The sequence below is a fragment of the Pogona vitticeps genome, chromosome 1 (assembly GCF_051106095.1).
Source record: "Pogona vitticeps strain Pit_001003342236 chromosome 1, PviZW2.1, whole genome shotgun sequence".
Classification (NCBI taxonomy): Eukaryota; Metazoa; Chordata; class Lepidosauria; order Squamata; family Agamidae; genus Pogona; species Pogona vitticeps.
Genome location: NC_135783.1, coordinates 210,926,591 through 210,940,791, shown reverse-complemented (window position 1 = coordinate 210,940,791; position 14,201 = coordinate 210,926,591). Strand labels below are relative to the sequence as shown.

At 40.6% G+C, this 14,201-nt stretch overlaps 1 protein-coding gene across 29 annotated transcripts in view; it reads right to left on the bottom strand.

The window, feature by feature from the left end:
* Positions 1–14,201, bottom strand: part of BAZ2B (bromodomain adjacent to zinc finger domain 2B) — a 297,222-nt gene that overhangs the window by 22,235 nt on the left and 260,786 nt on the right. For all 29 annotated transcript variants that reach the window (XR_013536707.1, XR_013536710.1, XR_013536708.1 and 26 more), the window contains 4 exons: positions 12,196–12,436; positions 10,602–10,664; positions 8,436–8,580; positions 1,211–1,887 (listed from right to left, as the gene is read on the bottom strand). Coding sequence is in view for 23 of the 29 variants with exons in the window: in XM_072982530.2 (XP_072838631.2) it covers positions 1,211–1,887; positions 8,436–8,580; positions 10,602–10,664; positions 12,196–12,436 (1,126 nt within the window). In the remaining 6 variants the exon portion in view is untranslated. The remainder of the gene's footprint in view (positions 1–1,210; positions 1,888–8,435; positions 8,581–10,601; positions 10,665–12,195; positions 12,437–14,201) is intronic.

Below are 14,201 nucleotides of genomic sequence, written 5' to 3'. Positions count from 1 at the left end.
ACCTTTTTTTAACTGATGTGTTCATACCTGGCACAAAATGTCTCTATGCAAAGCTAATGTGTTTTCCCTTTGTGAAACAAGAGAAAGCACATGAGGTATAAAAGAGTTGGCCAATTGATCAAGGAGGTACAAACAACCCATCTTGTACTTTCAATTTTTTAAAAGCTCAACAAGTCAGAAGCTATGGTAAATTCACCTATGAAATTTGCACAATGAACACAATTTTCACAATTTTTCCCTCACAAATGTGAACTTTCCCACATATATTACCAGAAAATATCTCGTCATCTTGCAGGCAAGGAAGGAAAAAAAAAAACAGTGGTTTCTCAAGTAAGGATTTATATCCCTTGCCTCCCCCACTTCTGAGACCTCTTCCCATGAAGTACTGCTTCTCCAGCCCGTTAAAATTAAAACCATGTGCTTGCTATTGTACAAAAGAAATGTAGCCTAACAGTAAACAATGATGGATAGTTTACTGCAACTAATTCCAAAAGACAGCAAGTTAAGCCTTGAATCTCTGAGGGGGGGGGGGGAAAGGCCTCTTTGGTCCTCTAACGAAAGAGAAGAGGTAACAAAATATTTTTGAAGTTTTTGAAAGGCAAATAATATGACAAGGCCAGTTAATTACACCTTCTCCAAGGCCCGTCCCTCCTCCTCCTGAGTCTCTGCATCATATCCTTAACTCTGGCCTGTGAAGAGTAAAGTGAATTTTGTGATTCTCCATAATGACTGTCACATGATTTGCCATATTTTAGCATGCAGGAAGATTTTTCTTTTAGGGGCTAATCTTTTCACAACACAATATAAAGAGAACTGATTGTGAACAAAGGAGGAAAGGAAATGATCAGATGATACACTAAGAGAACCCAAAACAGATGTCTACAAATTCTGAGAAGTGAGCATCCCCACTCTTCAAGTCATTCCTAATTGGAGGGACCAGGGAATGCTTTTCTTTGTTTTCTCCTCCATTGTGAGAGCAGAACTCCACTGAAGGTTGCTAACATCAGTGTAGTGTTAGTTAGGACCCAAGCCAACTGCCCACAACATCCCGTGTACACCAAAACCTTGATAACTGTCCATATAATAATCTATAGGTCTTTTGTCCCATTATTTCAGTTTTAAGTATTGGGTGGGAGGAGGAACACAAGATTTTGCGTGGATGACTGAAGAGGGAAAGACTGAACACTCAGAACTATTATCTGCTGCTTACCTGAAGGGGTGACAAAGCAAATGGACTTAATCCCATAGGACTTGGTGAAGAGCCTGAACCAAGAAGTGGAGATGGCACAGGTGAAGGTGACTTGGAAGGAGGATGAGAATGTGGAGTTAGCAAAGTGGTGGCAGTGGAAGAAGCTGGTGAATCTGCCTGGGTAATTGATGTGTCGTCACAAGGTGTTCTGGGTAATAGGCTGAACCACTGCCTGCTCTTTTCTGTAAGAGTCTTTAACAGCTGGTCATTTGAAATTAATGGAGAATTGTAAAATTTCCCTGGCCCGGTTGCAACAGGATTAAAGAGATTATTTGGATCTGACTTCTCACCACTGCTTTGTGAGACAGAAGCCTGGTGACTGCAGAGAGAGGCTTTAGAGTTATTTTGATAAGATAATGAACATCCATTTGCTGCACTGCCATTGGCTTTCTGAGATAAAATGTCAGAGTCAGGAGGCATTTTTGCTACCTCCAAAAGCTTACTCAGCTTTGAAAAAGACCCAGGCTTCTGCAGGAATAGATTTGTGCTGTCCTTCTCTTTGAGATCTTCTTTTTGATTACATTGATTTGTGTTTAAACAACTTAATTTTTCTTCCGAGGTCTCAAACATTTCTTCTTTGATATGAATGATTTTGGCCTTTTTCAGCTTCTCTTTTTCTTTTGCTATTTCTTCCAGACCTGCATACACAGGAATAGAGTTACTTATTCAGTTATGTCTAATCATGGGAACATTCTGTAATTATACACTGCAAGCAGAGCAGTATTTATTAACCACTCACTCATCTGAAAAGCTTTCTCATGACTTAGAAAATACTTATAAGAAAAAAGAAAGTGAGGTTACTTACCTGTAACCATGGTTCTTCAAGTGGTCCTCTGTGAATGCGCACAAATGGGTTGTTCTGCACCTGCGCAGGACGTTTCAGAAGTTTCTAGAGCTCAAAAACATGTGATAATGAGACGTTCCCCCATGGAGCGCATGCTCCACCCTCCCAACATCCCCTCAGACAGGTTGCTGTCTTGGAGGGCAAATATTTTGGAGTCCCTTGAGGAATCTTTTTAGAGTTGGGTGGGAAAAAAGTCTAGCTGATTCATAATGGGAAGGCTGATGGGCTACAAAAGCTGCAATATAAACCTTTAAGGTAGAATGAGATAGTCCAAGATCAAAGAGATGGCGGGTAAAGGTAAGTAAGGTCCTTAGAGAAACTGGAATTGCAGGTAGGTTTCTGGAATGAGTGAAGGGGATGAAAGATTTCCATTTGTTTTGGTATAATTTTTGGGTAGATGGCTTTTGGGCTCAATCTAAGACATTTCAAATGGCGGGAGTATTCTCCAGGCTGTCAGATTTAGAGAGCTTATGTTGGGGTGCAGGATCATCCTGTTGTTCTGGGTGAGCAGGTTGGTTATCGACAGAAGATGGAATACTTTGCTCGACATCTATCTCAACGTGGCCACCATGGGGTGATGAGAATAGCGTTGGCATGGGAATGTGAAAGTCAAATGACACATTGTTGAATGAGAGGAATTGGTGGGAGCAGGTAAGGCAGTTCTATCTATCATGAATGCATCTCTGAGCGATGTCGTGTCGACGCCGGCTCGCGAGCAGTACCATTGACACTTGGTGTTTATTTTGGAGGCAAAAAGATTGATGGACAGGAAACCCCATCAATGGCAGAAGAAGTTGAAGATGTTGTTCAGAGCCCACTCATGTGTCCTTGTGGTAAGACAACTGAAGTGGTCTACAAGACAGTTGTCGTCTGTGGAAACATGGAAAAATATGGTATAGGTAGCACCATTCCCAAAGTTTGATCGCTAGCTACAGAAGTGAGAGGGAGTGGGTACCTCCCTGTTTGTTGATATAGTACAGTGCTGTGGTATTGTCTGTAGCTACCTGTACTGCTCGTCCTGCAATGAGTGGTAGAAAGGCACGGAAGGCTCTGATGACTGCTCAAAGTTCAAGATATTTGATGTGTAGTAATTTTTCTCATTTTGTCCACAAACCATGTATCCTGTGATGTCGACAATGGGCTCCCCATCCCGATAGTCTGGCATCGGTAGTGACCTGTATGGAGAGCTGTAGAGGCTGGAAGGGTCTGCCTACCATTAGATGAAGTTGAAATGTCCCCCAGGTGAGTTGACTGGCGGGTTCTGATGTAACGACGAGATGTTTGAAAGAGTGGTCTGTTACAGGGTCAAATAGAGATAGGTACCATGATTGTAGGGACCTCATTTTGAGCCTTGTGTGTTGGATAATGGCTGTGGTGGATGCCATGAGCCCAAGAAGGTGATAGGCTTGATGTGCTGATACGGAAGCGAAAGGTCGCAATGGTCAAATGGCTTGTTTCAATTTGACAATTCTCTCTTGGGGTAGAAAGGATCTGGCTCAAAGAGAGTTGAAGTACACGCCAATGTAGGTGACGGTTTGTGAGACCCAATTTTTGTAGGGTGTTGAAAGTTAACTGGGTAGCTCTGATTGCATCGTAATAAGAAGGAGTGACTATTAGCCAGTCGTCTATGTACGGGAAAATGGTGATACGGTGGAGTCGAAGGTAAGCTGTGACTGGTGCCATGCATTTGGTGAATATCCTTGGTGCCATGGAAAGTCCAAACAGGAGGGAGTGTCACGTTCCCGGGGGTTACAACAGCCGAAGTCCGATAAACCAGTCCAGGGTCAAGGATACCAAGAATGCAAAGCCAATGTCCATAAATCAACTCACAGAATGAAGTCCAGTGTCAAAGTCCAGAGTCCGATACACAGCGTAGTCCAGGGTCAGAGTCCGAAGTCCAATACCAGCGTAGTCCAAGAGCAGAGTCCAGAGTCAGGAACACGGTTCAAGAACCGTAGATGCAAGCCAAGGTTTTGACTCTTCGCTTCCACAGAATTTCTGGCTTCACTGGGAGCTGTTTTATAGTAAAACAGCTCCTTGAGCTTCTGGAAAGCTTTCTATCCTGCTAATACTCAGGACTAGATGAACGTAGGTTTCTGTGGACAGCCTTTGAGCGATCCTCTGATCTTCTTGTCCTAAGTTTTTCCCGAAGCCTGGCCCGAAGCTTGTCTGCTGTGGAAGGAGAATCTGGAGGCGGTTCAGGTGTTTCTGATCTCACAGCATTCTCTTCAGCCCCAGTTAACCCTTCTGGTTCCAGGTCTTCGGATGCACTCATGACAGGGAGCAGAATTGGTATGAGTCATCAGTGAATCGGAATCATAGAAATTTGTGATGAAGTGGATGAATAGAAATGTGGAAGTAGGCATCTTGTAGGTCGATAACGACAAACCAATCTCCCTGCAAAAGGAGAGGGATGATAGTTTTAAGAGTTAGCATTCGAAAATGACTGGGTCAAATGAACTTATTAAGGTTCCTGAGATTGAGAATAGGGCGAAGTCCTCCCTCCTTTTTTAGGGACTGTGAAATATCTGGAATAAAATCCTTCATGCAGTGCAGAGGAAGGGACTATGAGTATGGCTTGCTTTTGTAGGGCTAATGAATATGGGGCAGTCCGAATAATGCCAGTGGGTGGGGTACAGTAGAACTCAATGAAATAGCCGTTCTGGATAATAGAGAGGAACCAGTTTGTCATTAGTGGTTTTCTTTCCAGGCAGAGATGAAAAGATGGAGTCTGGTTTGGAATGGAAGAAATCTATGGGTACTGCTTACCCTTCCTTTGCCGGTGTTGAAAGTGCTGCCGACGAGCTTGTGGTTGTTGGGGCTGAAAGGAAGGGACTGTAGATGTAGGCAGTGCCGTGTAGGGTCTATTAGGAGCTTGTGATCGGAATGATCAATATGGTTGCTGGTAAGGTTGGAACTGTTACTGGTAGAAAGGTTGTCTCCGATACTGAGGATGCTGATACCAATAGGGTTGTTGAGCAGAATAGGAATGTGCTGTCTTGCAAATTTTATGGAGGTTTTCCATAACCTCATCAGTTTTGGCATTGAAAAGGCCGATGGCATCGAAAGGAAGGTCTTCTATTCTTGTTTTGGTGTCATCAGAGATGTCTGCAGATCTCAACCAGGCATGACGCCTCAGGGCAATCAAGGTGGACATCACTTTAGAGGCTGCATCCGCTGTGTGGCGGGCAGCTATTCTTTGTTGCTTGGCCAAGGTGGAAGCTTCAGTGTATATATTGAGGGCTTCTGTTTTGGTAGTCTCCGGAGTTGATTGAATAAGTGGCAATATTTTGTCACAGAGTTGGCAATGATATGCGTCCATGGCGGCCTGATAATTAGCTACCCTCATGATGAAAGAAGTGAGGGAATAGAGCCTTCTTCCAAGAATATCAATTTTTTGGCCTTCTCTATCGATAGGAGCGACAGACTATTTGTTATGAGCTCTTGACTGGGTAGATTCTACTATGATAGAGTTTGGCACAGGGTGTTTGGACAGAAAAGCTGTGTCCATACCGTGGGTTTTGTAATGATTTTTGACACGGCGTGAAATTTGAAGTGAGGAGGGGGGCTTGTCCCATGATTCTTTGATTAGATCAAACTTAGCTGGGATAAAACTCAGACTAAGTGGTGGTGTTCTGTCCTGATTCAAGTCATCAAAAACAAGGTCCTTTTTTTGAGGAGGTGGTTCTTCAATGTTGAGCTGTAGAGACCTTGTCCTTCGTAGGATGAGTTGGGAGTAATATGTGAAATCCTCTGATGGTGATGGAGGATGATTCTTACTCTCCCTAGGTCTTCGTAATAAGGCTGTTCAGTAAAGGCGTCTGGATAATAAGGATCGTATTGGTGATATCAATCTCTATGGTCACTCCTGGTTTGGTATTGGAACGGCTCGGGATAATAGTATAGCTCTCTATGTGATGGAACACAGCGGATTGGAGAGAGGTGCCATCTTTTTTCCTGGTGTTTGCGGGGAGAGTGATGAGTGGATTCCGATCCTGACAGCTGAATAAATATCACCTGCCCTGATGATCGAGGCTGCACTGGAATGCAGATCAGCTGGAGATAGTCCGGTACTTGGCAACAGGCTGGTGATGGAAGCTACAGTCTGAGCCAGTGTTATGGTAGGATCATCCCTATCTGAAGTTGAAACAATGGCATCTCTAGATGACTCCTCAAGAATAGGTGAGGGAATCACTGGTTGAGGAGGATCAATTTGAGTTGATTTTGTCGGTTTCTTTGGCTTTTTTGTCTTAGCCTTATCCTTCTTTTTAGATGAGTCATCAGAAGGGGTTGGAGCTCAAGGTGGAGGCTGAGCTTGACTTCAAAGTAGACTTCAGAGGTTGTTTCTGCCAAGGTGGTACCATCGTTGGGCTTGATATCGAGCGAATGGTTTCTCGTGAAATTGGTGAAGTTGTGGGGTCCATGGTTGGATTGAGGGACTGTTCCCACAGGTAAGATCACAGTCTTTGCAATCATAATTTGAGGGGTGGTTTAGTGAGTTTTTTACACTTGGGACACAACTGAGTTTGGTGCTGTTCTCCTAGACAAAATAAACAGTGATCGTGCCTGCCCGCGAGTGGGATTTTGTTGGTGCACAGGATGCACCGTTTGAAAGGTCCTGCCCCCCCATAAAAATAGGAGAAAGGGAAAGAAAAAATGCCATGGGGGGAGAAAAAACACAGGAAGAGAAGAAAAATAGCTAATAATCACAGGTGAATGTCAAACAAAAGATGATTGAGAAGAATATAATAGAATAGATGATTATAAGAATACTTGCTATGTTAATCACTCTAACATTCCAATATATATATGTCCTACCAAAGCTGTGGTAAAAAAAAGAACTGAGGGGACGTTGTGAGGGTTGAGCATGCGCTCCATGGGGGAACGTCTCATTATCACATGTTTTTAAGCTCTAGAAACTTCTGAAACATCCTGCGCAGGCGCAGAATAACCCATTTGTGTGCATTCACAGAGGCCACGAAGAAGAATCTATAGTCTGAACAAAGCACAAACCTTCATGATAACCAAAGTAAGGCTCAAAAGCTTATACCCAACATGCTTAAGTATGTTGCTTATGTAGAAATTTATTTCAGAGGAAACAGTGAGGATTTGGTTCCTAGTCATCTATTCAGGTTCAGATTTTAACAGTTACTCTACACATTATGCATCATCATCTGAGTTGACAGATGACAATGGAAGAATTCTGAACTGGATCACACCAGTCTTCCTTTGGGGATTACATTAGAAATCAAATCATGCTTTTCCACTATAAACTAGTATCAATAAGGATCTTCATAAATAAAGCAATCTGGACCCAGACTAAGTGGTGGTGTTCTGTCCTGATTCAAGTCATCAGAAGGCAGATGAATCCCCTTCTGTCCAGGCAGGCTTTCCCTGAGTTACTGTATTTCTATAAGGGATTTTTAAATGGATTGTTGTGCCTTGTTGCTTTGAATTTGTTTTTGGTATTGATTCTGTTAACCGGTTTAGTGCGGTATCTGTCTGATTCCTTTTTAATATTTGTATACTTACTGTTTTTAGCTTTTAAGTACTGTCTTTTGCTAATGTAAACCACCTTGGGTCCTTTTTTAGGAGAAGGGCAGGGTAAAAAAATATTATCTATCTATCTATCTATCTATCTATCTATCTATCTATCTATCTATCTATCTATCTATCTATCTATCTATCTATCTATCTATCTATCTATCTATCTAATCTCCACTCTACATTTTGTGCCTTCATCACAAGTTTTTTTAAACTGTTCGACATTTAGGGTGATACTGCATTTGGACATCAGCAGTGTATGTTATTCAGATGGTAATTTATGAAGGGCACAGATCAAAAGAGGGATAAAAGCTTAAACTGCGTGCACTCAATTTATTGTTTTCCCAGCTGCAGCCCACACCACATTCCACTTGCTTTTCCCTGAGCTATGCTCCATCTCTCTGTATGGTTGCTGATGTGTCAGCATCTCATTAAGGCAGGATTCTTTTATGTCACAATATTCGATGTGGTGTCTGTCTAGTAAGTTTGAAAGAATAGACTTAGGTAGATATCTGCAAGCAGATAATTACAGGTGCCCTGAAATTTTAGGTGGTAAGATTCCTCAAGTCCCCATATCATTCATATGAAATGTATTATCTACATTCATTTGCTGTGACAGGAGTGTCCTAAGTATTATTATAACTGCAACATTAGCGCACACACTCTTGGAACAACATCAAATGTCAAATACTTACTGAGGGCTTATCATTATCAGCATTTTGCTGTGGGAACCCCATGATGGGGGAGGGCATACAAACCCTAGAGATGATTTAATTATGCCTCTGAATACTTCCTTACCTTCTCCACTTTCCATCCCTTCAACAAAAATGCCCCCACACTGGGGCAGAATCCAGTATCGACGTCTGTAACGATCCTGGCCAAACATCATCGAACGCAAGGAGTGAGAAGCTTCAAATAACTTTCTCCTGTATTGGTTCTGTTGCTGAGGAGATTTGAAAACATAGCTTGTGTACACTTATCAAGATTTCCCCCCCTCACTGTTAAGCCAGAAGTTCAACAAGAATAGATCAAGTTCAACCGATCATGCCACAATACATGCTATTTCAAAAACAGTAATTTGCTTTCTGCCTCAGCAGTTGAGAAATAACAAGTCAAAACTGGTCATAAAAATATCACTTTGGGTAGATATGAACTATGTTGAAAGATGTGCTCTGTAAAGCTGTGTTCTATATTTTGCAATTGATTTCTTGAGAACTACAGAATTAATAGTTTTTGTTCCATGACTACAGGAGAAATACTATCAATTATGCAATGCAGCAAACAATTTGTGCTTCTCTCTGTGTTTATGTATGTAATATAGATACAAAGGTTATTAGGTAGGTATCTGTTCACGCATATGTATACTGTACATGGGGAATATACATGTATCTATATATTGAGAAAACTGGGCAGGCCAATATGAAATTTTGTAGCTCCTAGTATGAAATTTATGAGATACTTGAACTAGTTTTGAGGGGGGAAATTACGTGTAGGAATAAAAAAAAATATTGCTCAAATACAAAAGCTGCCCAGAGTGGTCAATTGACTAGATGGGTGGGATACAAATACAATCAATCAATTTTAAAAAACCTAAAATTTTATGCTGTACAGTATTGTAAACCTCCCAGAGTGGTCTCGTAGCCAGATGGGCAGGATAAAAGTTGAATGAATGAATGAATGAATGAATGAATGAATGAATGAATGAATGAATGAATGAATGAATGAATGAATGAATGAATGAATGAATGAATAAATAAGCAAACAAACAAACAAACAAACTCTGAGCTCTTGCCTGAGCTTTTCTGCTGTTATGATTCTGATGTACTCCAACTCCAGCCAAAGCCAGAAGACGAAGAGGGCAGGGGACAATTATTCACCTGGCAGGGGACAATCACCCATCGGAACCACAAAAGGGCTGGAGGGAAGACCCCACACACAGTGCAGTTTGCTTGGGTGGGATGCATATCAGACCTGAGAACGTGCACACATTAAGCCTTCTCGTCCAAAGGCAGGAAGTACTGTGTTGAAATTCTAGAGCTCCACCACTTCTTGATCCAAGCAAATCAAAGTTCTTTCTCTGTACTATCTTACTGAAAACTCTCCATTTCAAAAACTGTTTGCTATGTGGAACTTTGTGGTGCAGTGGTTAAACTGCAATACTGCAGTGAAGATTCTGCTCACAACCTGAGTTTGATCCTGATGGGCTCAAGTAGCCGGCTCAAGGTTGATTCAGCTTTCCATCCTTCTGAGGTTATTAAGTTAAGTATCCAGCTTCCTGGTGTGTATATGTGTGTTAATGTGTAGCCTGCATAATGAAATTGTAAACTGCCCAGAGTGTTTTTAACACTATGGGGCAGTATACAAGCAGCGTACACTTTTTACTTTGGAATTGGATGTGCTCTTCAAGAAAAATGAAGCCCCTTTTAGACTCGCAAAACTAGTTTCATAATTCTTTTGATCATGGCAACCGACTTATGAAGATGTTATGTAAACTAAGGCAACACTCGCAAGGCCCTCAAGTTGCTGAAGGGCTATGCTAATCTCTACCATTCTGTGCAACAAAACAGGAGACCAGTAAGACTGTATCATCAATTCAACAGACTGAAGAGTGACACTATGCAACTGTTTTCATAAGGTTCTCATACTCCCATTTATCACAACATTTATAATATGCAGCTTTGCATTCCTGCATTATTTCCCCCAGTTTCACATTAAACTATTCCCAAGGCTTGCTTTAAACATTTTTGAATCCGAAACAAAAAGGCAACACCCCTCTTCTTCCCCCACCTGCCATCCAGAAAGTAGTTCATTTTACATTTTTGGTTTATTATAAAGCTGGCTAAGAAGAGGCCATTACAGAAAAATGCAAGGAACATTACTATATACTAAGGACCCATTTAGGAACCTGAAAAATAGCAGAAAACCATCTACACCACATATACCTAATTGACCAAGTTAGCTTACCTTAGTCAGTTTGTCAATCTGTTTCTCTAGTTCCTCCACACTTGCTGTCTGGTCTCCATCATCCTACCACCAATGAATAAAAATGCAGCAGTGTGTTATGTTTTGCATGCTCATTGTGTTCCTATTACCTATTAATGTAACACCAAGATATGCTTTAAAAAATCACAATGGCACTCCAGAAGACATCAATTGGTTCTGGAATCTGGATCCCCGAAGTTCAATATTTACTCTCAGAAACTGGTACATAAACTCAAACCTTGACAGCCAGTGGGACAGTTCAAAAGAACTCTGCTGATGCTCCATGGAAGATCATCCACTGACTCCCATCTCAGCTAGCCTGCAGTAACTCAGCTAGTCTTGGTTATATTCCTTTAAGGCAGAGAATTAAAACTACTGGCCCAGGGAAGGATGAAGTAATGTTTGCAATAGCAAAGGCAGATGCTTTAACAAGCTACCTTAGCAAAAGACAAAGCAGTTACAGACGTTACCGTAGCTGGTCCCTAATATCACATCGTTCTATTCTGCTGAACTGGTGAGAGAAATGGTAAAGCTTGTGCTCAAACAGAATCCACATGCTTTCTCCAAATTTCACAACTGAATAAATTTTAAGCATAACAGTGCCTAAACTCATGCACAACTGAGACAGCTACCACTGTCTTGAGACAATAATATCTCTGCTTTAACAGACCCTTCCTTAAATCGTTTCAACCATCACAATCTCTCTGACCCAGAAGACTAAGTGACCCAACTTGCTTATATACCCTCAATCAGTTCCTCTGTTGGTTCCTAATAATAATAACAACATGCCATCAAGTCATTTGACTTATGGCGGGCCCTTCCAGCATTTTCTACATATAGAGCATTCAGAAATGGTTCAACATTCCTTTCTTTGGGCCCTCTGAGACCGTGAAAGCTGCCAAAGGCTGCACAGGCTGGCACAAAGGGGAATCAAACGCCTGATCTCTGGCTCCACAGCTGGATACCTAACCCGCTGAGCTATCCAGCCAGCTCTGTGGTCCCTAAATGATCAATATTTTTAGATTCTATCTTTTAGCCTATATCTGAGAATTCATTGCCCAAGAAAGGCAAAACTTTTCAAATACAATTTCATCCACTAGTTTTTACAAATTTTCACACCTCTTGAAGTCTGCATGAAGTATGAACCTAGGATAGGATTTCAAGAATCACAAGATCAGCTCTAGGGACCCAAAAGGTTGCACAATTATCCCTCTTGAAAGAGCAGCCTAGCCAACTGCTTTTGAAGCACAGGGAAATTACAAAGCCAGGCGTTTAGAAATGGTTTTTAAAAATCCAGCACAAACCACTCATACAGAGGTCTTAGCCCTGTCTCAGAGATAGCAAACACCATTATAATTACAAGGTACTCCAGAAAATTCTTCAGAAGCATTCTCATCATATATTCCCATAATATTTTAATTTTTAAAAATAAGGTATTTTTTAGTTCCTTTACAAAATTATAACCAGATATATCTTAAAGAATATTTTCAAATAGAAAGTTTGTGGAAGCATAATCACGGATAGTTTGTAAATGTAAACACACACTCATAAACAATTCTTTATTAGAATTCCTGACCTCATCGTCGCAAATATCAGCTTTCTTTCCCTTTTTGTCATCTTTCTCCTCATCATCCTCATCGTCTTCATCTGCTTGGTCATCACTATAATCGTCGTCGTCGTCATCATAATCACTGTCTCCCTTCCGTCTCCTTTTTCGGCCAGGAGTGGGTGTGCCCAGTGAATGTTGTTCTTCTCCTATGTCACCTCCTCCTGTAACATCCCTTTTGCCTGTTTTCTTAGCATGAATGATTCTAAGCCTTTAAACACATGGTAGACAAGCAGTATTATGTAATATCACTGTGATGTACAAAAAGGTCTTCCACTATTCAGTGGGAGTGCCTCATTTGCTTCTGTTCCTGTTATTCAGCAATTTTCAGTTACTTTTATGTTTTTCACCAAAAATATTATTCTATTTGAGAGTACTAATCTATTTAGGAAAAACTGTAGAGCACTGTATTTTATTTGCAATGAATGTTCAGATATAGAAAACATTTAACTCTTCAAATGGCATTTAGTCCCTCACTGAATATTCTACACCTGATAGGAAGCTGATTGAAGCTTGTTGAAAACTTTGCAAGAGGAAAGGAAGTTTTAATAGATGTATTCCCCGTTTTGGTTATTTCCTCACATCAGTGTTAACCTACCTTTTTCATGCACATTTGAGAAGCCCAGTGTCCCATTTTTTGGCCCAAATCCAATAGCTATTCCCAACCAGAACAGACCCACTGAATAAATTGCTGAAAGGTAAATCAACACTTGCATAAAATGATTCAATGGCTCCGCTCTATTTGGCAGTAACATTTGAATTCAGATCTTTAAGTTAGAAAAGTTTTTTTTAAAAAGTACAACAGGTATCAATTAACTTAACACTTAATTGTGGATTACTTGAGCACATATCTGTTCCCCAAAATCTATATTCTACTTCACATTGTATTTTATTAAACAATATGGAGGAAGCTAAGCCTGTAGAGCTCAAGGCAGCAGAAGCCTTAGTTTCATCATCATGAAACAAAAGAAGCTTACATACCAGTAAGTACAGTTGTGGTAGCCCTTCCTCATCTCTTACCCTACAAAACAAGATTCCATACAGCAGATGTTACAGCTCTAGCTACCAGGAATCTAGCAGGTAAATATACTGAAACAGCCTTGGAAGTATTTCGATAGCCAAGCTGAATATTCCCTTTTAACATTCTAGCATGTAACAGGACTTGAAGAGATAAGAAAAGTGCAAGAATTTGGAAAAGCCAAGAATTTTACAAGAAAGAAAAAAAAGAGAAGAGTATGAATCAAGATGGCAAAAGAAGATAAATTACAACAGACAATGCTGCTATACAATTTTGTAATTTATTTTTTCTTCCTTTCTTCTCCCAGCCTACAAAACAGTATTCCATACAGCAAGTGGGTATGATAAAGCATAGCCGGCTTTTTAAAGAAACAGCCCATAAAAAAAAGCTAAATCAGAGTTGAGGCTGTTCCTCAGTCTACAGATTGAGGAAAGAAACAAGAATGACCCAGCTTTTTTCAATAAATTGTCTGGACTGGATGACCTAGTTATTTTCATTAAATTATTTGGATCTCAATCCTTCTAGTCCAAAAGATGAAAGGTTTTTAAGACTCTAACTGGCAGGCAACCAAGGGCCCACTGCTTGAGAAAGGACATATAAGGAAAAATCTCATCAACTTTCAACTTCCTTCAGACTATGATCAATGCATTAAAAAACAAAGTGCTGTAGAAATTTCAGATCTAAATAGCTGCATTACTCTTACTAATCACAGTGAAAATAGTTAATGTAACATATTGCAATCTTGCTCTCGGACAGCAAGAACTTCCCATCCTAAATGTTGCAGCCTAGCATAATGTGTTTCAGGCTTGAGCTATTATGCAATAGGAATATAATCTCTAATCTGGAAGATGTTTTCTGCCTCAAATAATTTTTTCCACACAGGGAAAATACAGATTAATAAGCAGACCAACATGCACACAAAATGTTAGGAGCAAAAGAGATTCATTTCAAACTCTCA